We start from the raw sequence: 24,196 nt of genomic DNA on the forward strand, positions 1-24,196 counted from the left end.
CAATGATGGCTCATAATATGCTGCGATATAGCAGATAGCTGTGCAAAGACTGTTTGAGTCTACAAACCTGATCTGCTATTATCTTTATTACATAAGTGGTTATGTTTCTAGTTGAGCCCTCCAATGACAGCTCGTTTAGATTGAGGATGCCTGGTAAGGCAAAACATCATTCAGTTCCACAACTATAGAACAGTTGCCAGTTTGGTTGTTGAGTTCCAGGCACAATCTGATTTTGTTTTATGATTTTTTCCAATAAAAATCTTTTTTTTTTAAACCAAATAGGCTACAGGAAATCGAACTGCACAAGCATCACATCATCACCATGTGAAAAACACTGCCAAAAACAATACTGCATGGGCTAAAAGTAGATCCTATGGGCTCTACAGTTCCCTTAAAAGGTTTGAAATCCCTTTTATAATAAAAAAAGAATACCCACTCAGGCTTAAGAGATTAGTTGTAAGAATATAATTTCATTTTTCATCACAATACTTCTACAACTTTTAAAAATTGAGGTACAATTGACATATAACATTATATTAGAATTTTAATTATTTTTTAAAATGCTATATATGCTATCTTCTAAATACCACAGCGGAGTTGGTGTTAATGAGTCTAATTTTCCAAGAATAAATATCAGGAGTAAGTATTCCTTTTTTTTTAAACACACTTGATAGAGCAGTACTTACAGATGAGATGCTTTAGCTGGTGGGACTCACTCTCTTCATAATCCTGTTATTAATTATACATGTGGGAGGGGAAAAAAGAACAAACCAAACTGTTCCAACTCCCTACATAATTGAGGTTGGGTCTATTTTAAACAAAGCCTTCACTTCCAGGTTTAAATCATCTTAACCTGGATCTCCCTAGATCTGCTAATTCAAAATTCCCTGAGGTTGTTTCAAATGAACTCCTGCTGAAAAATCCTGGCACTGGTGCACAGAGAGATGATGGGCAAGACTCACTCCCATGACACCCTCCCTTTCTTTCCAAGCTTCCTGCTTGCACCCCTTATCCTTTTTAATCCATGTCCTATAATTCTTGACTCAGTCTTTCCAGTCTTCCTAGGATAATTTAAATAAGGTCAGGAGGTGTGTGTGTCTGTGTAATTAGCACATAGGATATATATGTCTTAATTTTGTTAATCTATCCTATTTCCTTATATATGTGTACATATATATATTCCATATATATGCATGCACGTGTGCATGCATGCGTACACACATACAAACACTCACAACCCCACTTAGGAGGGCAAATGCTTGATCAGCTTATGCTCCCAAATCACAGGAAAATAAAAGATGTCTGAAGACCTAACTTGGGAATGAGCTAACAAGTACTTTTTTACTATAGGGGAATTTTTTAAAAACAAAAACCACCCAAAAAAATTACAACTCTTTAAAAACTGATATGGCTCTTATAAAACATTTGAAATGGTAAACACCCATACACAAAAATCACAGATTCAACTATATAATACGAGTCAATTAACACAAAAGAAAAATAAGTCTGTTTTCCTTTTGATTTTATACAATTTAATTATTTTATTTTACACTTTTAAAATTCATTTTGGACCTAGCATGTCCTGGCGTTTTATACACTGACCAAACTGCTCTGCTAGAGACAGTCAAGTTCAATAGCAGTTTCCTTTCACATTTATCCATTTTTGTTTAAGAAATATAAGGAGTCTGTTTCACTTTTTATTTTATATGACAATCATTTTTATTATGAATTTATTTAAATCACTTTGGACCCAGCATGTCCTTAGGTTTTACCCACTCGTCAAACTGCTCTGCTGTGAGATAGCCAAGTTCAATAGCAGTTGCCTTTAAGGTCGATCCATTTTTGTGAGCAGTCTTAGCAATCTTGGCTGCTTTGTCATACCCTAAAGAAAAAATTAAAAGGCGATGTAGGAGTTAATAGTGAAACTTCGTTTTCTAAAGCAAAAGGTAATCATTATTTACTTAATGCTACTGATCTCTTAAGTAAACATTTTTTAATCTTAAAAATATTTAGCAGTGGATTATCTTGATAGTTGTCATTTCTTATATGGAATAAAACCTTTACTTTTCTGAAGTAATACATACTTCCCTTTCTACAAGATTTGTCCCTAAATTAGAATTGCCCACTAACCCAGATATTTTCATAAGGGGGAAAATATATACACATAGACGCATCTCTCTCTCTTGATATATATGTATACACATACACAAACATGCACACACACACACACACACACACACACATACATGGCACCAAGAGATAAAAATATACATCTGACTAGTATAAATGTGCTGTTTCAATAGCATGCTTAACCTGAAAAATTATCTTTCTAACAAAGCATTAACAAGCTCAATGCTGCAGCACTACAGAAAATACAGGACTGCACAACCAGGAACGATGGTAAAGGGCTCTAAGAGGGAAAAGAGAGGAGAGTCCTCTCACAATGAGGGAAGAGCCGGCAGGGCTCTGAGGAGAGATGAGCCTTCAGGGCCGCTTCCAACATCTCTCTCTGGTTCAGCACTCCATGCCCTCGCCTCTTTCCAGACAGTACAAGGGTACAAGTTGGGAAGTTTTAATATATATACTTGTGCAAGAGATCACAGGTCTACTGTTTACTTCAAAGTTACTTGCTTTTAAAATTAATAAAGATAGGGGCAAGGCAATTCTGCAAGTTATCTCGATTTAATGTAACAAAAAAAAAAAAAAAAAAAGAAGGCAAAAACCAGAAAGAAGGGAAAAAACAAAAATGAAACCAGTGAAAGAGAAAAAGAAACAAACAAACAAACAACCCAGGATTAGAGGACTATGACCAGAGAGAAGAAGCCTGCTGAGGCACTATGATTATTGACCAAGCAACATGTTATGTGTCACGTGCAATTATCAACCACCTACAAGATGTTACGTGTAGTATGCAATTAATCTACCTATAAAACATATTATGGACATAGTTAATAATAAAATTAATTTGTGAATGCTAAGCATGTTGAAAAGGCATTTACTGGTCAGACTAACTTTGAGAGAAAGAATTCTCATGTCAAACCTTTGGGGTTAATATTAGACATTCTGTACTTTTATGTTAATAATGACATTAAAGTCTATGCATTATGCTAACCCTTTCAGTTCTCTTCTTCAAGTCCCACAAAACACGATTACCAATCAGCCTGTTACATAATGAGCACAAATAGAACCCATGATGTGGAGTTGTAAGGCTCATGCTCTGTCAACCAGTAAGGTGTGGTTTGCCCACTTGTCCTTGTACGGCCTTTACCTCACATTAAATTGACTCTAAGAAAGACATCAATCATTCTGCTTTAGGAGTATCTCAATGTTTCTGTAACAAATTCTGTAGTATATATGTGATGAAACATTTCTCACATGAGCCTTTGGGTTCCTCTGTATATCTCTCCAATTGAATGCTGATGTACAATTATTTCAAAAGAGCCCAGTATTACTGTCAATCTTAATACTATTCCAAAGAGCACATAGCATATTGGGCTCAGAGTTACCTGAAGCAGTTATATGAGCTCTAACTTTATAAGACTGAAATTATAGCTTGACATGAAGCCAAGAATATAAAATCAGCCTTGAAAGTTCAGGATTATTGAAGTAAGACTGTTTTAAAACAGTAATCATATCACACCAAATGACTGCATCATAACTTGTTCTAATGCAGAAAATCAAAGAATACATTAATAACCTCAGCTCAGCAGTAAGGAGAAGGTGAGAAAAGGCTTTTAACACATTATAACAATGCAATGAACACCTCAAAATCCATGACTTAAAGCAGTGTATTTAATGGGGATCACTAGTCAATCTATAATCCAAGCTAATATTTTTGAATCTACATAATGAAATATTTATAAATCTGGAAAAGGCTTGCAACACAAAAGCCATGGTTTTAGACAAAATATTTGTATTTCCCCCCTTTCCCTATAAGCAATGCATACATAACCCTCTTTCTTTTAATTTAATCCATTTCTGAGTTGAATAAAACAACAAAAACAAAGTATAGTATAGCATCTAGAGAAGGTAGAAAAATGAATTCATTCATTGTTAATCAGCCAGTGCCACCTAGTGACATTAAAAACTGAGAGGACACTTAGTATCTGAATTTAGTGTCCCACAGTATCTGAATTCCATTAAGATTAAAATAAGTTTAAAGTTCTACTTCTGAACTTAGCACATTTCAAATAAAATGAAGCATAATCAATCAAGATATTGAAAGAAATATGACACCATAAAGGTTATAAAGATATATAGCATCTTTCAACACAATTTGAAATGTCTTAAGAGATCGTCCAAAAGAAATCTGTTGTTCACAAACATTGATCCAGTAGTCTCTTAAAAATTTTTCAGCTTTTAACTCTGTATTCAAAATGACACTATTATTCTTTAAACGCATACCTATATGAGGATTAAGAGCTGTCACCAACATTAGAGACTCATTCATTAGCTTGTTGATCCTTTCTGTGTTGGCCTGGATTCCCACCACACAGTTTTCTGTGAAGGAAACTGATGCATCCCCCAACAGTCTGGCTGAGTGTAACACATTTTTAATCTAAGAGAGAGAGACAGACTTATTAAGCCTAACTTTTTTCTTTGTCCAATAACACATTATTTGCGATTCATAAATGAATATGTAGTACAATTAACATATAGCACTCCTACAACCTGTAAGGCATCATACCCAAGAAGAAAAATATGAAAGAAATTATAAACATCTCAGGGCACCGAACTGCCCTTTTAAGAGGTAAAAAGGCATAAATACAAATAAATAAAACACAAGATAGTCTGTGGTATTATAAAATACAGGTATGAAATGTTAAAGGGCATAGAGAGAGAAATAAATTCCAGTTGTAGGAGTCGATAAAGTTTTATTTGATGGACAGCACTTAAATAGCCAGAGATGGAAAAAGAATCTTCTATGCAGAAGGAAGAGAAACAAAGATGCAGAGGTTAGAAAGTTCAGCGTGAGGAGATTGGTTCAAGATGGTGGAGTAGAAGGACGTGCTCTCACTCCCTCTTGCAAGAACACCAGAATCACAACTAACTGCTGAATAGTCATCGACAGGAAGACACTGGAACTCACCAAAAAAGATACCCCACATCCAAAGACAAAGGAGAAGCCACAGTGAGATGGTAGGAGGGGCACAATCACAAGAAAATCAAATCCCATAACTGCTGGGTGGGTGACTCACAAACTGGAGAACACTTTTACCACAGAAGTCCACCCAGTGGAGTGAAGGTTCTGAGCCTCACATCAGGTTTCCCAATCTGAGGGTCAGGCAACAGGAGGAGGAATTCCTAGAGAATCAGACTTTGAAGGCGAGTGGGATTTGATTGCAGGACTTCGACAGGACTGGGGGAAACAGAGACTCTACTCTTGGAGGGCACACACAAAGTAGTGTGCGCATCGGGACCCAGGGGAAGGAGCAGTGACCCCATAGGAGACTGAACCAGACCTACCTGCTAGTGTTGGAGGGTTCCCTGCAGAGGCGGGGGGTGGCTGTGTGTCACCGTGAGGACAAGGACACTGGCAGCAGAAAGTCTGGGAAGTACTCCTTGGAGTGAGCCCTCCCAGAGTCTGCCATTAGCTCCACCAAAGAGCCCAGGTAGGTTCAAGTGTTGGGTCACCTCAGGCCAAACAACCAACAGGGAGGGAACCCAGCCCTACTCATCAGTAGGCAAGTGGAATAAACTTTTACTGAGCTCTGCCCACCAAAGCAACAGCCAGCTCTACCCACCACCAGTCCCTCCCATCAGGAAACTTGCACAAGCCTCTTAGTTAGCCTCATCCACCAGAGGGCAGAAAGCAGAAGCAAGAAGAACTACAATCCTGCAGCCTGTGGAACAAATACCACATTCACAGAAAGATAGACAAGATGAAAAGGCAGACGGCTATGTATCAGATGAAGGAACAAGATAAAACCCCAGAAAAACAACTAAATGAAGTGGAGATAGGCAACCTTCCAGAAAAAGAATGCAGAATAATGATAGTGAAGATGATCCAGGGCCTTGGAAAAAGAATGGAGGCAAAGATCGAGAAGATGAAAGAAATGTTTAACAAGGATCTAGAAGAGTTAAAGAACAAACAAACAGAGATGAACAACACAATAACTGAAATGAAAAATATACTAGAAGGAATCAATAGCAGAATAACTGAGGCAGAAGAACGGATAAGTGACCTGGGAGACAGAATGGTGGCATTCACTGCTGCGGAACAGAATAAAGAAAAAAGAACGAAAAGAAATGAAGACAGCCTAAGAGATGTCTGGGACAACATTAAACACAACAACATTCGCATTATAGGGGCCCCAGAAGGAGAAGAGAGAGAGAAAGGACCCAAGAAAATATTTGAAGAGATTATAGTCAAAAACTTCCCTAACATGGGAAAGGAAATAGCCACCCAAGTCCAGGAAGTGCAGAGAGTCCCATACAGGATAAACCCAAGGAGAAACATGCTGAGATACATAGTAATCAAACTGGCAAAGATTAAAGACCAAGAAAAATTATTGAGAGCAACAAGGATAAAATGACAAGTAACATAAAAGGGAACTCCCATAAAGTTAACAGCCGATTTCTCAGCAAAAACTCTACAAGCCAGAAGGGAGTGGCATGACATATTTAAAGTGATGAAAGGGAAGAACCTACAACCAAGATTACTCTACCCGGCAAGGATCTCATTCAGATTCGACGGAGAAATTAAAAACTTTACAGACAAGCAAAAGCTAAGAGAATTCAGCACCACCAAACCAGCTCTACAACAAATGATAAAGGAACTTCTCTAAGTGGGAAACACAAGAGAAGAAAAGGACCTACAAAACAAACCCAAAACAATTAAGAAAATGCTCATAGGAACATACATATTGATAATTACCTTAAACGTGAATGGATTAAATGCTCCAACCAAAAGACACAGGCTTGCTGAATGGATACAAGAACGAGATCCATATATATGCTGTCTACAAGAGACCCACTTCAGACCTAGGGACACATTCAGACTGAAAGTGAGGGGATGGAAAAAGATATTCCATGAAAATGGAAATCAAAAAAAAGCTGGAGTAGCAGTACTCATATCAGATAAAATAGACTTTAAAATAAAGAATGTTATAAGAGACAAGGAAGGACACTACATAATGGTCTACTACATAAGGGATCAATCCAAGAAGAAGATATAACAATTATAAATATATATGCACCCAACCTAGGAGCACCTCAATACATAAGGCAACTGCTAACAGCTCTAAAAGAGGAAATCGACAGTAACACAATAATAGTGGGGGACTTTAACACCTCACTTACACCAATGGACAGATCATCCAAAAAAAATTAATAAGGAAACAGAAGCTTTAAATGACACAATAAACCAGGTAGATTTAATTGATATTTATAGGACATTCCATCCAAAACCAGCAGATTACAATTTCTTCTCAAGTGCGCACGGAACATTCTCCAGGATAGATCACATCTTGGGGCACAAATCAAGCCTCAGTAAAGTTAAGAAAATTGAAATCGTATCAAGCATCTTTTCTGGCCCCAATGCTATGAGATTAGAAATCAATTACAGGGAAAAAAACATAAAAAGCACAAACACATGGAGGCTAAACAATACCTTACTAAATAACCAAGAGATCACTGAAGAAATCAAAGAGGAAATCAAAAAATACCTAGAGACAAATGACAATGAAAACACGATGATCCAAAACGTATGCGATGCAGCAAAAGCAGTTCTAGGAGGGAAGTTTATAGCTATACAAGCCTACCTCAAGAAACAAGAAAAATCTCAAACAATCTAATGTTACACTTAAAGGAATTAGAGAAAGAAGAACAATCAAACCCAAAGTTAGCAGAAGGAAGAAATCATAAAGATCAGATCAGAAATAAATGAAACAGAAACAAAGTAAACAATAGCAAAGATCAATAAAACTAAAAGCTGGTTCTTTGAGAAGATAAACGAAATTGATAAACCATTAGCCAGACTCATCAAGAGGGAGAGGACTCAAATCAATAAAATCAGAAATGAAAAAGGAGAAATCACAACTGACACTGCAGAAATACAAAGGATTATAAGAGATTACTACAAACAACTATACGCCAGTAAAATGGACAACCTGGAAGAAATGGACAAACACTTAGAAAGGTATAACCTTCCAAGACTGAACCAGGAAGAAACAGAAAATATGAACAGACCAATCACAAGTAATGAAATTGAAACTGTGATTAAAAATCTTCCAACAAACAAAAGTCCAAGACCACATGGCTTCACAAGTGAATTCTATCAAACATTTAGAGAAGAACTAACACCCGTCGTTCTCAAACTCTTCCAAAAAATTGCAGAGGAAGGAAAACTGCCAAACTCATTCTATGAGGCCACCATCACCTTGATACCAGAACCAGACAAAGATACTACAAAATAAGAAAATTACAGACCAATATCACTGATGAATATAGATGCAAAAATCCTCAACAAAATACAAGCAAACAGAATCCAACAACACGTTAAAAGGATCATACCCCATGATCAAGTGGGATTTATCCCAGGGATACAAGGATTCTTCAATATATGCAAATCAATCAATGTGATATACCATATTAACAAATTGAAGAATAAAAACCATATGATCATCTCAATAGATGCAGAAAAAGCTTTTGACAAAATTCGACACCCATTTATGATAAAAACTCTCCAGAAAGTGGGCACAGAGGGAACCTACCTCAACATAATAAAGGCCATATATGACAAACCCACAGCAAACATCATTCTCAATGGTGAAAAACTGAAAGCATTTCCTCTAAGATCAGGAGCAAGACAAGGATGTCCACTCTTGCCACTATTATTCAACATAGTTTTGGAAGTCCTAGCCACGGCAATCAGAGAAGAAAAAGAAATAAAAGTAATCCAAATTGGAAAAGAAGAAGCAAAACTGTCACTGTCTGCAGATGACATGATATTATACATAGAGAATCCTAAGGATGCCACCAGAAAACTACTAGAGCTAATCAATGAATTTGGTAAAGTTGCAGGATACAAAATTAATGCACAGAAATCTCTTGCATTCCTATACACTAATGATGAAAAATCTGAAAGAGAAATTAAGGAAACACTCCCATTTACCACTGCAACAAAAAGAATAAAATACCTAGGAATAAACCTACCTAGGGAGACAAAAGACCTGTATGCAGAAAACTGTAAGACACTGTTGAAAGAAATTAAAGATGATACCAACAGATGGAGAGATGTACTATGTTCTTGGATTGGCAGAATCAATATTGTGAAAATGAGTATACTACCCAAAGCAATCTACAGATTCACTACCATCCCTATCAAATTACCAATGGCATTTTTTACAGAACTAGAACAAAAAATCTTAAAATTTGTATGGAGACACAAAAGACCCCGAATAGCCAAAGCAGTCTTGAGGGAAAAAGAAGGAGCTGGAGGAATCAGACTCCTTGACTTCAGACTATACTACAAAGCTACAATAATCAAGACAATATGGTACTGGCACAAAAACAGAAATACAGATCAATGGAACAGGATAGAAAGCCCAGAGATAAACCCATGCACCTATGGTCAACTAATCTATGACAAAAGAGGCAAGGATATACAATGGAGAAAAGACAGTCTCTTCAATAAGTGGTACTGGGAAAACTGGACAGCTACATGTAAAAGAATGAAATTAGAACACTCCCTAACACCATACACAAAAGTAAACTCAAAACGGATTAGAGACCTAAATGTAAGACCGGACACTATAAAACTCTTAGAGGAAAACATAGGAAGAACACTCTTTGACATAAATCACAGCCAGATCTTTTTTGATCCACCTCCTAGAGTAATGGAAATAAAAACAAAAATAAACAAATGGGACCTAATGAAACTTAAAAGCTTTTGCAAAGCAAAGGAAACTACAAACAAGACGCAGAAACAACCCTCAGAATGGGAAAAATTATTTGCAAACGAATCAACAGACAAAGGATTAATCTCCAAAATATACAAACAGCTCATGCAGCTCAATATTAAAAAGACAACCCAATCAAAAAATGGGCAGAAGACCTAAATAGACATTTCTCCAAAGAGTACATACAGATGGCCAAGAAGCACATGAAAAGCTGCTCAACATCACTAATATTAAAGAAATGCAAGTCAAAACTACAATGAGGTATCACCTCACACCAGTTAGAATGGGCATCATCAGAAAATCTACAAACAACAAATGCTGGAGAGGGTGTGGAGGAAAGGGAACCCTCTTGCACTGTTGGTGGGAATGTAAATTGATACAGCCACTATGGAGAACAGTATGGAGGTTCCTTAAAAAACTAAAAATAGAATTACCATATGACCCAGCAATCCCACTACTGGGCATATACCCTGACAAAACCATAATTCAAAAAGACACACGCACCCCCAATGTTCACTGCTGCGCTATTTACAATAGCCAGGTCATGGAAGCAACCTAAATGCCCATCAACAGACGAATGGATAAAGAAGAGGTGGTATATATATACAATGGAATATTACTCAGCCATAAAAAGGAACGAAATTGGGTCATTTGTAGAGACGTGGATGTATCTAGAGACTGTCTTACAGAGTGAAGTAAGTCAGAAAGAGAAAAACAAATATCGTATATTAACACATATATGTGGAATCTAGAAAAATGGTACAGATGAACCAGTTTGCAGGGCAGAAATAGAGACACAGATGTAGAGAACAAACGTATGGACACCAAGGGGGGAAAGCAGCAGGGGGTGGTGGTGGTGTTGTGATGAATTGGGAGATTGGGATTGACATGTATACACTGATGTGTATAAAATGGATGACTAATAAGAACCTGCTGTAGAAAAAAATAAATAAAATAAAATTCCAAAAAAAACAAAAAGAAAGTTCAGTGTGAGTTTGAGGCAATCAGTGAAATCAGGGCTTCTCAGTTCTTAATGATCACCACGTTTTTTATGCTTAACAAAATAAATATTCCATAATCCCTTGAAAATAACCTTTCACACAGTATTTTAAAGCAGTATAAAGTCAATTAGTTTGTTTTAGCAGTTTTTTTCTTTTTGGTAACATTTCCAATATATATTAAGATATATATCCACATCCTAATCTCTCTGGTCTAAAATCCCAGGGTCTGAAAACCAGACTCCCAACAATGGACTCTAGTAGAAGACACAGAACTTCAAGGTTTAATTTGATACTAATGACTTTATTATATGGCAAATGTTGATTATCTTGACTTATTTTCTATTAAAAACAAAACAGACCTTTGTTTAAAAATAAATTGGCAAGACACTTATTGTTATGCACATATATTTGCCAGGCAGCTGGTGTTAACTGTTTGGAATTTGATCTGAAAGCAAAAGCTTATCGGTCTGGGGCTTCCCTGGTGGCGTAGTGGTTAAGAATCCGCCTGCCAACGCAGGGGACACGGGTTCAAGCCCTGGTCCGGGAAGATCCCACATGCCGTGGAGCAACTAAGCCCGTGCACCACAACTACTGAGCCTGCAAGCCACAACTACTAAGCCCACGTGCCACAATTACTGAAGCCCACGCACCTAGAGCCTGTACTCCACCATGAAGAGCAGCCCCCGCTTGCCACAACTAGAGAAAGCCCACGCACAGCAGTGAAGACCCAATGCAGCCAAAAATTAATTAATTAATTAAAAAAAAAAAAAAAGCTTATCGGTCTGAGTTGTGCTTTGGTCTGTCTTCTTTCTATTTTCCACCAGAATGTACATTCCATAAGGGCAAAAAAAAAATCTGTCTTGTTCATTGTTCTATCACTAGCAACGAGTACAGTGCCTGACACAGACTAGTACTCAATAAATATTTGATGAATACACTGAATGAATACACTAAATATTTGTTATTTGCATATTCTTATCAAATTAAAATCAGACTTTACACCAGACACAAACTGGAAATAAGCCTCTAATATATACTTAGATATAACACTTCACACAAATAAAGGATTGTAAATGATAATAGCTCCATTATCTGAAGTTGGGGAAACTGGATAAAAGATGATGCCGTTTTGTTCTGTCTTCATAAAGATGAAGGAAAAAGAATAGATCGAGTGGACAAAATGTTTTCAAGGTGTGTGGAAGAGTAAAACCAATGGAAGAAAGCCTTGAGAAAGGGAAGAGAACTGGAGAGAAAGTGCTGAAGAAACCAAGGACAAAGAGTGTTCCAAGGAGCAGCAAGTCAAGGTCAGATGTTAGTTAAGAGCCATGGCATGTCTGTTGGACTCAAGACGTCACAAGTGCTACAAGAACAATTCAAACATAAGTGCAGGGGTGGAAGCCAGACTGCAGTGCAAATGAGAGTGAGAGTGGGTATTTCTTTAAAAAGGCTGAATTCAGAGAGAGGAAGAAAGCAGCAGCACGAGAAGGAGACAGGCTGGAAGGAGAGTTTCTTTCTTTCTTTTTTTTTAATTGAGGAGACTAGAACTTATTTCTAGCAATTGGCATCCCCAGTGGCGAGGGAAAAGAAAGAAACCTATACCTTACTTTCAGAATTTTTCTTCCTATTATAAAAAGCAAACCACCAATTACTTAAGCTAAAAGTCACCTAATTAAATATACAGTATTAATCCTCTAACATTAACATATGTTTAACTTCCAACTGCTACGTATATTATCCAAGTACCTAAAGAACTGTAAGAAACCTTAATGAAAGACAGAAACCAAGACAACTAGCTTTCGGTTAAAGACATTAAAAATCAAATTTAAAGCTTACCATCAACGGCTTGAAAACATTCAACTCAAAATGTCCATTGCTGCCTCCAATGGTAACGGCGACATGATTGCCCATGACCTGGGCTGCAACCATGGTCACTGCCTCACACTGGGTGGGGTTCACCTTGCCTTCAAGAAAACCACCGAAGAGAGGTATCACATCAAACACACTTGTGGCTTCGAGTATGAGCTTAAGATTAGGTTTTATATCAAATAATCAAGAGAAGAAGGAAAACTAACGTCATTAAATAAAGACATATAATAAAGCAATGTCCCAACCATCAGTGCTGTTTAACGAAACAAACCACGTAGCCAGCAACTCTGAACCATGCAATGGCTACTAGGCAGAGTACCTACAACTGCACAGTGAGTACAGCTCTTTTCGCCTTCGTGGCTTACATGCGCTCTAGAAATAGTTATGGAGCCAGGCGCTGAATATACAACAGTGAGGAAAGAGGATGCAGCCCCTGCCCTCACAGAGCTCGGAGGCGAGGGAGAGAGAACTGGCAATTATGATAGATAAGGGGTCAATACAGAGAAGTGCAGACTGCTGTGGGAATACCTATAAAAGAAGCACCTCACCAACATCGGGAGGCTTCCCAGAGGAAACTGATGTTAAGCTGGAATTTTCCTATTTGAGTTTCCAGAACCTACCACCCTGTAACACTCCTCTGACAAGCTCAAGTTTGAACCAAACATCCCTGATTCCTCTGACAAGTACAAAGCAACACAGTGGGAAGATTAGTTCCTTATCTGTGACTCTGCATTTCTCTTTTTTAGGCAATCACCTTGAATTTGCAATCAACTGAACTCATGTCATTTTTCAACATGACATACTTTAAAATCAGATCTTTTCTCATTCTACACATGCCTAGATCTAAAAGAATCTATAGTCAGGTCTTTCTTTTTCACTCTTGTCAGTTTTAGTCCAACTACAGAGTCCTTTATGAATCTAGACTCTGTCATCTGATGTACTGCTATTTCAACTTTATCTGCTAATACGATCAACACATATTCTCTACCTTCACCCTCAGTCACCAGTAAAGTGGTGAAAGGGCAGAGCCTTTCAGCTTGCTGCCATGATATCCCTCCAGTCTGAAGTCAACTCATTAGGCACTCCTTAAATGTCACTGTTCACCCAGCTACATTCATCTAACAGTATTGCCCACACTTCTCCACTGGATTCCATGAATATCAAGTGAGTCCACCAAATGACTTACTGGAATCCAGACATCAAGAAAAGAAGGAAATCCAACTTCATTAAATAAAGTAAGACATATAATAAAGCAAGGTCCCAACCATATCTGTGGAGCCTCCCTTACCTAACTGGCCAAAACCTAAAGCAAAAAATGAAATAAGAGTCATTTGATATAATTCATCTTTATTCACCCCATGCCGACCACTTTAACAGCCTGTTCTAGAATTCTATTTGCTTTGGATTGTAAAAGATAGAACTATTACATATTTTCTAAGGTGGAAATCAAAATACATGCTGCTAACTAAAATTCTTTTCTCCTATATTGTTGGGTGATGTCCCCAGAAGTCCTGATCAAAAGTAGCCCACAAAGACATTCTGAAACAAGTGCACCACACATGTCCCCATCCACTTTGAGATCATGTTAAACAAAAGCAGATATGCTCTGCAGATGAGAATGCCTGGGTTCTAGTCAAGTTCCAGTTCTAACATTTACCAGCTATGTGATTACCTGGCATGATACTGCTTCCTGGTTCATTTTCAGGCAAAATCAGTTCTCCCAGACCTGAGCGAGGACCAGAACCCAGAAAACGAATATCATTTGCAATCTTCATCAGACTGCAAGCGGTAGTGTTCATGGCTCCACTGAGTTCAACCAAAGCATCATGAGCAGCCAGAGCTTCAAATTTATTTGGAGCTGTGACAAAAGGCAAGCCTGAAGAAAAAATAATAACCTACATTAGTTAACAGGTAAAATTAAACATTTTTCTAATATCAGCAAGTTAAACAGAAAGTGCCAGTATAGGGGGCTTCCCTGGTGGCACAGTGGTTGAGAATCTGCCTGCCAATGCAGGGGACACGGGTTCGAGCCCTGGTCTGGGAGGACCCCACATGCCGCGGAGCAACTGGGCCCATGAGCCACAGTTGCTGAGCCTGCGCATCTGGAGCCTGTGCTCCGCAACAGGAGAGGCCGCGATAGTGAGAGGACCGCGCACCGCGATGAAGAGTGGCCCCCGCTTGCCACAACTAGAGAAAACTCTTGCACAGAAACGAAGACCCAACACGGCCATAAATAAATAAATAAATAAAAAAAAAAAAAAGAAAGTGCCAGTATATGAAAAGCAAAAAAAGAACAGAATAAAAATTTTACTTCAGAAAAAAATGCTTAAGACTCAAGCTTTGTCTACATTTCTTCAAGAAGTCCTAAAGGGGTAGAAAATCTGATGATACTAGCATACTTAAAAGATAAAAAGAACAAGTACAATAAATGTTGAAAGAAATATAAAATATTGAAAGAAAAAACATTATCCTACTGCAAACACCTGTGTATGATGCCTGACTATGCTTGAGTAAAGAGGAAAAGTAGGTAAAATTCACTCTGCTTTATTCCACACTCCTTTCCTAGTACAATTTTTCCACCATTTTAGGTGTTCTATTCTCTTCTCTAGCCAGGACCCACAAGGTCCTCTGAGAGATTAGGGAGCCAAAATGAGTTCAGACATTCTCAATCTCTCCCATGTTCAAATTTTTAAAAATCTACATATTCTAAACCCCATAATACAGTTCTTCTTGATTAAAAGTTGATTTAAAAAAAATCTCTGCTAGTAAGCAATAATGAGCATTGTATAATTATCTGTACCCTAACTCTCTGGTAATATCTGTGTCTTAATAAGAGTTTTCTGGAGATAATAGCTCTAATAACAGTTATCATTATCAAGAGCACAGTACTCTACTAAAGGAAAGAGAATTCAAAAAGGTCATTAATTCAAAGAAATGTCACAGCATGCCATAGGAAAAAAAGAAATTAAGCCTGTCAATCTCTAACGTATTTGTCATTCAAATGAATTTCTCAACCATCAGTTGATTCCTCCTGCTTTGAAAATGAGTATTCAAAACAGCTTTAAATGGAAAATAATTGAATACTACCAGATAGTAAGCAAAGTTAGCACTGACAGAGTTTAATAATTACATGCTGTATGAACTTACAGATGGAAAACTTTTAAAAAGCAAAAGGTTAACATTACAACTTCTGAAATAGACACAAAGTACATGTTTGATGGGAAAATATTATTTCTAACTTTAAATTTGTTCAGAATTCAAAGCAGAAACATCCAGAAAAATACAGACTAGTATAATGGAAATGAGAAATAAACCGTGTTATCACCTACCTGTGAGTGCAGCCACTTTTGCGGCAACCTTTTCTGCAAAGCCAATTCTAGTATTTAAACCAGTACCGACAGCAGTGCCCCCAGCTGCGAGCTCGTAGATTCTTGGCATGGCACCTTTTATTCTTGTTGTTGCATATTTCACTTGTTGAACATAACCACTAAATTCCTGAAAAGCAAAAGAAATTAAGGTGAGAACATATAATTTTCTAATGGCATACAAGCTACTCTAACTACATTAAATTCAAGTTTTTAAAAAACACATTTCAGGTACAAAATTAGAAGCTACTCAAGTGGTAATTGTATTATTTAATTCATATGATAAACAAAGAATAGGAGAGAAAGAGAATTTATAAACCTATCAGGTAGACAATGCCACTGATAACATGTGGCCTATTTATAAACTAGTCTTTTAATAGAAAGCAAAGAAAAACAACACAGGAAATTAAAAAAAAAACTTTACTAGATTAAATTATCGGTTTATTTGTAAATTATTTATTTTTTGGTGTATCTCAAACAACTCTGAGAAAGAAAAAAACTGAATCCCCTCAAGAAAAATGCAAACATAGAAATATCCTCCATACAATTTCAGTTAAAAAACCTGATATGGAATTTGAGGATGTTTTACAGGGACTCAAGCTACGTGACTCACTGAACAGCACAAGAAGGTAACAGGTAGAGTTAAGACTATAGCTTCAAGATGCATTTTAATTCTGCTATTAATGCCACACTGGTTCACAAAGTATAACATCCTTTAAGTAAAGTAACCACAGAATTGATCATGTTTAGAACATAGCAAGGGCCCTATCAAGAATTATGCAGGGACAGAAGGCATAAACTGGAATTCAACTGAGCAAGCCGGGATATATGGTTACACTAAATCTTTTTTTCCTGCCTAAAAACACTGAAAAATCATGAATACTTTTGATTAGTACTAGGATTTCACACTGCTCTAAAGAAAACGTTTTAGAAGATACCACTCCTTTCAGGGAGACTTGATCCATCTGATCTAACATCACTTACATATATACCAGCTGGATTCACTTCAGGAATATACTTTTATTGAGGAAAAAAACTGCACTCAAAAACCTCAAAAGACAATTACAATAAAAGCAAGTATAAATGCTTCTGATAAGATAAAATCAAACAGAAAAATAAAACTTTCTGTCATAATACGAAGAATGATGATTTTACATAGGAGGCTGAGTAAATGGCCCAACTGGACTTCAGCATACAATGGTTTTCCTACATGTAACACACAAAAAAAGGGAGTATCCAGAGGGATACTCAGAAGTTTCAAGAACATATACTGTATCTCCTTAGAAATTATGCATGGTACTAAGAGCCAATGATGTAAAGAGAAATAAGATACAGCCTAAGAAACAACTTAATTTAGCAAGCTCAATTTAGTCATATCATCTGTATGTCAATTAATCACTTTCAGTTTTTCTCATTCCTTCCGTGATAAAGTTAAGGTAAATGATCAAGTTTTTTTTCAGTGTTTGCTGCCATCTGAACAAAACTACAAATGAAATCTTTCCAAATAACCAGCAGCCAAACTCTCTCCCTCACCTGAATTTCTACAAAAATACAGTTATTGGATACCTATCCTTTGATACTTGATATAGAATTTGCATATGTCCTACCTCCCAAACTGGAGTGAACTTACTGAGACAAAAACTGTTCCTTGTATTTCCTTTGCAATGTATACTATTAGGCATTCTTTAAAGTAGCAATAAAGAAACATAAAAATACTTCCTGGTATTTTGGAAAAGAGAGTAATACCTCTTTTACATGTGGCCAAAACAATTTTAAAGAGTAAAATATGCCCCATTTAATCATTTTAAAATTAATTTTTAAAGAACTTACTAATTTTGAGTAAGAGAGACAACAGAAGAAATTATGATAATGATACTGATGAAGATGACGATGACAGCTAACACCAACATGTGCTTATAATGTGTCAGGGACGGTTCTAAACACTCTACATGAATCAGCTTATTTGAACCTCCTAACTATCCTATGAAAGAGATATTTTCCTCATTCTACAGCTCAGAAAACTGAAGCACAGAAAGGTTAAATAACTTTCCTAAGGTCCAATAGTTTGCACATAGCGAAGCTAAGATTTGAACTCAAGTAGACTGATGTGGAGTCTGGCTCATAGCCAGTACGCTCTGCTCTTCTGAGTGGATACCAATAAAAACTGACTACTGACTGGTTAATGCAGAATCATCTGTCACTGAACTGAATTGCTATAAATTTGGCCTTTTAAACCAGTGTGATTTAGAGGGTAATATGCTGGCCATTTGTACCAAGCCCGCAATTGAACCAAATCTAATCGCACGCAATATACCTGCCCAAGAGTAAGTGGAACAGCATCCTGTGTATGAGTACGCCCAATTTTGATGATCTGGGCAAATTCTTTGGATTTTGCATCAAGGGCATCATGTAGCTTCTGTAGTCCTGGTAGCAGTACTTCATGAACCTCTATTGCAGCAGCAATATGCATTGCTGTGGGAAAAGTATCATTTGAGCTCTGTTGGAAAATTTTCAAAAGAAATGTAAAATGTTAAATCAGAGGCAAAAATAAACCAGACTTGAATGCCTCAATTAAAAATCTCACTAAATGACTACTCGAAACTTGGCATATTTAGTACTCAATTACATTTACCTGTGGCAAGTCACTTAGGATCAAATAAGAAGCAACAACCTGATTTCCTTTGTGGAAGGTATTTAGGACTGTATTACATATACCACCTACAATGAATGTATTATATATTACTATATCTGCTTGCTAAGAAATGACAGCAAGACATAGAGAAGTACAACTAGCGAATGTATGTAAGGATAGCAATAATAAAATATCTTACAGTTAAATAGCACATACAGTCTTTCACAAACACTTCTTCCTTTACTAAACTTGAGGAAAATTCTGTGAGGTAGGTCACCACTTTAAAAATAGAAAAGCTAAACTGTCAAAGAAATTATGTGACTTGCCAAAATATTTACGGTTGGCAGAACTGGGACCTGACCAGGTAGTCTAAATTCCATGCTCTTTCCTCAACTGTAAACCCATACTTTTAAATTACGATGCTATTTTAAAAAATATATTCATTACTCAATTGTTAAACTTTGTATTATGGACATTATCCAACTACTTACAAAAGTAGAGTGAATGGTATAATGAATACTCATGTATCTACCACCTGAATTCAAACAATTAGCATATAGCCAATCTTGTTTCACCTCACTCCTCCATCTGACCATACACACTAGATCATTCTGAAGTAGATTTCAGACTTCAGTATATGTAAAAGATAAACGCATATTTAAAGGCAAGCCTTCGGTTTGCAAAATCCTTCATACAATGGATTTATGTGAAAAAACTTCCTCACTACTTAAAAATATATTAAATTATACTCAGAACCCAGATCTTGGTTTCTAAATATCACTTTCCAATAAGTGATAAGATCCTCCAAGAGCTCTTTGGAAAAATGAGTGCTTATGAGGGCTGGGGCAGGAAAAATACAAGATGAGAAGCCTGGAGCATCTTGTAGTGCAAAAAATTAATAAGTACCTTAAAAAAAAAAGGATGGTGGCATGTCCAAAGGACACAGGAGCCAACAAGCTGTGGCTTTGTGGCAACAATATGAGTAGCAATATAAATCCCAAAAATACTGGATTATAACCTTAAGAAAAAAATATTAATGAATTCATACTGATATACTTAAATGATTAAATAAATAAATGTCAGGGGAGAGAGAAGACAGTATTCCTTACAGAAAAATTTCAATTAATAAATGTAGAAAGAATGAGGGAAACAGAAAATCACTACTGAAACACTAATGTAGTAATTGTTATTGGCAAGACCCACTGATGAATGTTAAAATTAATAGGCAAAAGTTTAAGGAGAAAGAGGCTATTTGCATAGCCTCAAAGTTCTCTATTAATTCTGTGGTGATCTTAACACATGTCCAAAGATTTCTTGATACTCCTCCCTTTAGGAAGTGGAGCTTAAGTGTAGTAGCTGGAGTATAGGCTGGACACAGTGGCTTACTTCTACCAAATAGAGAATAGAAGATGGAGAAACCAGGCAGACACCATCTTAACCAAGTGATTCAAGTTAACATCACCAGTACCAAGTCATGTTGCTATCATGTACCCCAATACGATGCCAGAAGAGCCCTTCATTTCTATAACAGTCTTTCCAAAAATCCACAGTCTCAGTCTAATCATGAGAAAACAATAGACAAACCCATATTGAGAGACATTCTATGAAATACCTGGCCACTGCTTTCAAAAATCACAAAGACAAAAGACAAGCTCTCACAGATTAGAGGAGACTAAGGGAATATGATGACTAAATACAATGTCGAGCGTGGACTGGATCCTGGTTAAGAGAAAAAGGAGATCAATAGAAAACTAGGGAAATCCTAATAAAGCCTGTTTAATTAAGAGTATTGTACCAATGTTAATTTCTTAGTGTGATAAATGTACCAGGGTTATGTAAAATATTTAATATTAAGGGTAGCTGGGTGAAGGGTATACAGGAACTCTGAAATATCTTTGCAATTCTTATAAATAATTTTATATTTCAAAAGAAAGAGTTTTTAAAATATAAATCAAACAGCGAAAATATACATATATACTAAATTCAGGTGTCCTAAAAGTGATTTTTTTTTTCCCTAAAGGTGCTTTTCATGAAAATTTAAGACATAGACTCAAGATTCCTAAAAGAAATAAGGAGAACATACAAGAAGTCCTTTCCATTAAAGAATATAAGCAGAATGAACACTCCCTGTCAAAAGTTAATGCCTGTTTTACACGGAAAATCTCAGGATTCTTTTCAATTTATAACAAAGAAAAGAAGAGACCGTATACCGACCTGGCTTTTATTAACATGATCGTTGGGATGCACGGGTTTCTTGCTGCCAAGTTCACCTCCTAGCATTTCAATTGCTCTATTGCTAATGACTTCATTTACATTCATATTTGTCTGGGTTCCTGATCCAGTCTGCCATACCACGAGAGGAAAATGATCATTTAATTTACCTTCAGCTACCTGCAGAGCAAAATGTTAAAAAATGAATTTTAAAAAATAAGAAACATTCATTTAGCTATTTAAATCAAATATGATTAAGTTGGTACTACTTATAGTACTATTTTAAAGGTAGTCACTTTTTTCATATGCTATTGATGGTGCCACATAGTTCGCGGTTGTCCAGCAAACTGAAGCTCCTGCAGTCTAACCACTGCTGCTTTAAAAGGTGAAAGATTATCTATTGTGAATGGTATAACAATTTCACTGACTCCAAATGAAAACTGAATCAAAGATATCTTTCTCCTATTTCTCAACTGCCCTCTAATAATATACAGACAGACCCACCCACCCATTAAGGCTGGCAAATGTGTTAAGTCTCTAGATAAATTTACTGTTGGTACTCAGCAGGAATATCCAACAGATGTTACAGCCAGAGTCAGCATGATAATGAACAAGTGACTTAACAGTGTGAGTTCACTAATAGCTACTGCATCCCACACATGTCCTATGAGTAGCAACCTCCAAGCATAGACATAAATATGGTCTAGATTTGTCCCTATTTTTGTCATATTTTTGTACTTTTAGTTAATTTGTTAGTTTTTGAATTATAAGCTTTCTAAGAGAGTGGGTGCTTAACTTCACCTTCTGGAATGATTTTAGCTTAAAAAAAATCAGCATACACTTTAGAAATCTATGACCTTAAACAACTGGTTCACTTTAAAGTAAAACTTTTTTCTTAGTTGTATAAAAATAACAGGTGATCAGTGCAAAAAATTCTGAGAACTAAGAAAAGTATAATAGTCATCATAGTTCTACCCTCAGAAATAAAGATGATTAGCATTTTGGCATCTCCTTCTAGTCTCTACTTCAAGCAATGGGAGTATATATGTAGATGGAAAAAAACATGTTTTTCTGTTCATTTTTTCAAAACAAAATTAGGATCATAAAATACATGCATTTTACAATCTTTCCTCCCCACCTCTTATATGGTAGGCTTTGTTCTATGACATTCTTTAAAAAACTAAGTTTCCATGGCTTCACAATATAACTTACATAAGCAGCTGTTATAATAAATAGTACTGCAATGAACAACATTATATTCAGAGCTTTTAAACTGTTATCTCTGACTGCTTATCTTTAATTGTGTAAGCAATTAATTATGTTATTAGTGAAATAGTGAAATTACATTCTCCACACATATTATCAAATAACCAACTAGCTTTAAAAGGAATCATCTATACATAAAACAAGAAATCAAATATGTAAGTTCAAAGAGTATCTCTTCAAAAAGTTTTCTTTAAACTATATAAAGGAAAATAAAGGAAATTAAAAATAAAAGGTATAAAATCATCCAGAAAATTTGCCACAATATTTTAAGCACCATATTAATATCCTCACCAAATAATAATGCTGCCACCCTATGTTGAAACTCATTAACTCAAGAATTCACAGTGCCCCTTTCCTCGTGCCAGCACTTATCATTATCCAGCAGTTAATATGGGTCTGATGCCATTAAGTAAACACACTTATCACCTCTTACCTCATCTGCTGCCTTCATTATTGCATTAGCAATCTTTGGATCAAGACCATAATCCTGGTTTACTTCAGCAGCTGCTCGCTTCAAGATGCCAAATGCTTTAATAACTGGGATCTAGAGTTAATCAGAAAAGTATCTCAAATTTGCAATTTTAGTTAAGCGTGAAAGTTTAAGATTACTATCTTATGCAGGTACAAAACCTGTACATAAAACAATAACTTAAGTAACATTATGACCCTAAAATGTTTAGGATATAGAGAAAGATTAAAAATAGATATATAAAAACCAAGAATCATCATTTATCTATTTGTTTAGGGAACCAAACAAAAGCAAATACAATGACTTTTCATAGATATGTACGTATGCCTCACACACACATATACACACATTCACACATATATAACATACCATTCGTCCTATTTATTATAAGACATTATAATGTATATGTTTTTATTTCATATATTTAAAATCAAATGATAATCATTTCACCAGCCTACACCATTATTTCCCCTCACTGGATCCGTGCTACATTATAATTTTTCCTTCTCTTTAGAAAAAACTAAAAATAGCAAATAAAATAAAGGTAGCGGGCTTCCCTGCTGGTGCAGTGGTTGAGAATCCGCCTGCCAATGCAGGGAACACGGGTTCGAGCCCTGGTCTGGGAAGATCCCACATGCCGCGGAGCAACTGGGCCCATGAGCCACAGCTACTGAGCCTGCGCGTCTGGAGCCTGTGCTCCGCAACAAGAGAGGCCGCGATAGTGAGAGGCCCGCGCACCGCGATGAAGAGTGGCCCCCGCTTGCCGCAACTAGAGAAAGCCCTTGCACAGAAACGAAGACCCAACACAGCCAAAAATAAATAAATAATAATAAAAAAAATAAAGGTAGCAAAATGGTGCTGGGAAAACTGGCCACATGCAAAAGAATGAAACTGGACCACTATCTTATACCATACATAAAAATGAACTCAAAATGGATTAAAGACTTGAATGTTAAGATCTGAAACCATAAAACTCCTAGAAGAAAACATAGGCAGTAAGCTCCTTGACATCAGTCTTGGCAATGATCTTCTGGAGGAGTCCAAAAGAAAAAGCAACAAAAGCAAAAATAAACAAATGGGACTACATCAAAACTAGAAAGCCTCTTCCCAGCAAAGCAAACGTCAAAAAAATGAGAATGCGGCAGCTGGAGGGTGCAGGACCTGAGTGCTGGAAGCCAGGGCCCCCTCACTGACAGCGGCCCCGCGTGAAGGCCAGAGGCTGCCAATGCCTCCAAGGAACAGGGTGCTGAGGGGCCCAGGGTCCAAGCACCCAGCTCCCCAAGGGCCACAGAAGCTCCTTGCTGCCCTGGAGCACCGAGCACGGAAGCATCAGGCCAAAGGGGGCTTCAGGAGCCTACCTCCACCACCGCTGAGACAGCCTGCGCCAGGGGCCTGCTGGGAAGGGAGCGAGCAGCCCAGCCAGGCCTGGCCTGTGCGAGGCCCTCACCGCTGAGGCCCAGGGCGCTCTGACCTGGCTGGCATCT

General features: G+C 36.9%; 1 protein-coding gene across 1 annotated transcript in view; it reads right to left on the reverse strand.

Annotated features, from left to right (window-relative positions):
- Window positions 1–650: 650 nt before the first annotated feature.
- FH (fumarate hydratase) overlaps window positions 651–24,196 on the reverse strand; it is a 42,089-nt gene continuing 18,543 nt past the window's right edge. The window contains exons 3-10 of the mRNA XM_036858959.1: window positions 22,677–22,787; window positions 20,981–21,157; window positions 18,449–18,631; window positions 16,099–16,264; window positions 14,442–14,645; window positions 12,737–12,864; window positions 4,405–4,558; window positions 651–1,882 (exon numbers count right to left, since the gene is read on the reverse strand). Coding sequence (XP_036714854.1) covers window positions 1,740–1,882; window positions 4,405–4,558; window positions 12,737–12,864; window positions 14,442–14,645; window positions 16,099–16,264; window positions 18,449–18,631; window positions 20,981–21,157; window positions 22,677–22,787 — 1,266 coding nt within the window. The 3' untranslated portion in view covers window positions 651–1,739. The remainder of the gene's footprint in view (window positions 1,883–4,404; window positions 4,559–12,736; window positions 12,865–14,441; window positions 14,646–16,098; window positions 16,265–18,448; window positions 18,632–20,980; window positions 21,158–22,676; window positions 22,788–24,196) is intronic.

The sequence above is a fragment of the Balaenoptera musculus genome, chromosome 1 (assembly GCF_009873245.2).
Source record: "Balaenoptera musculus isolate JJ_BM4_2016_0621 chromosome 1, mBalMus1.pri.v3, whole genome shotgun sequence".
Lineage (NCBI taxonomy): Eukaryota > Metazoa > Chordata > Mammalia > Artiodactyla > Balaenopteridae > Balaenoptera > Balaenoptera musculus.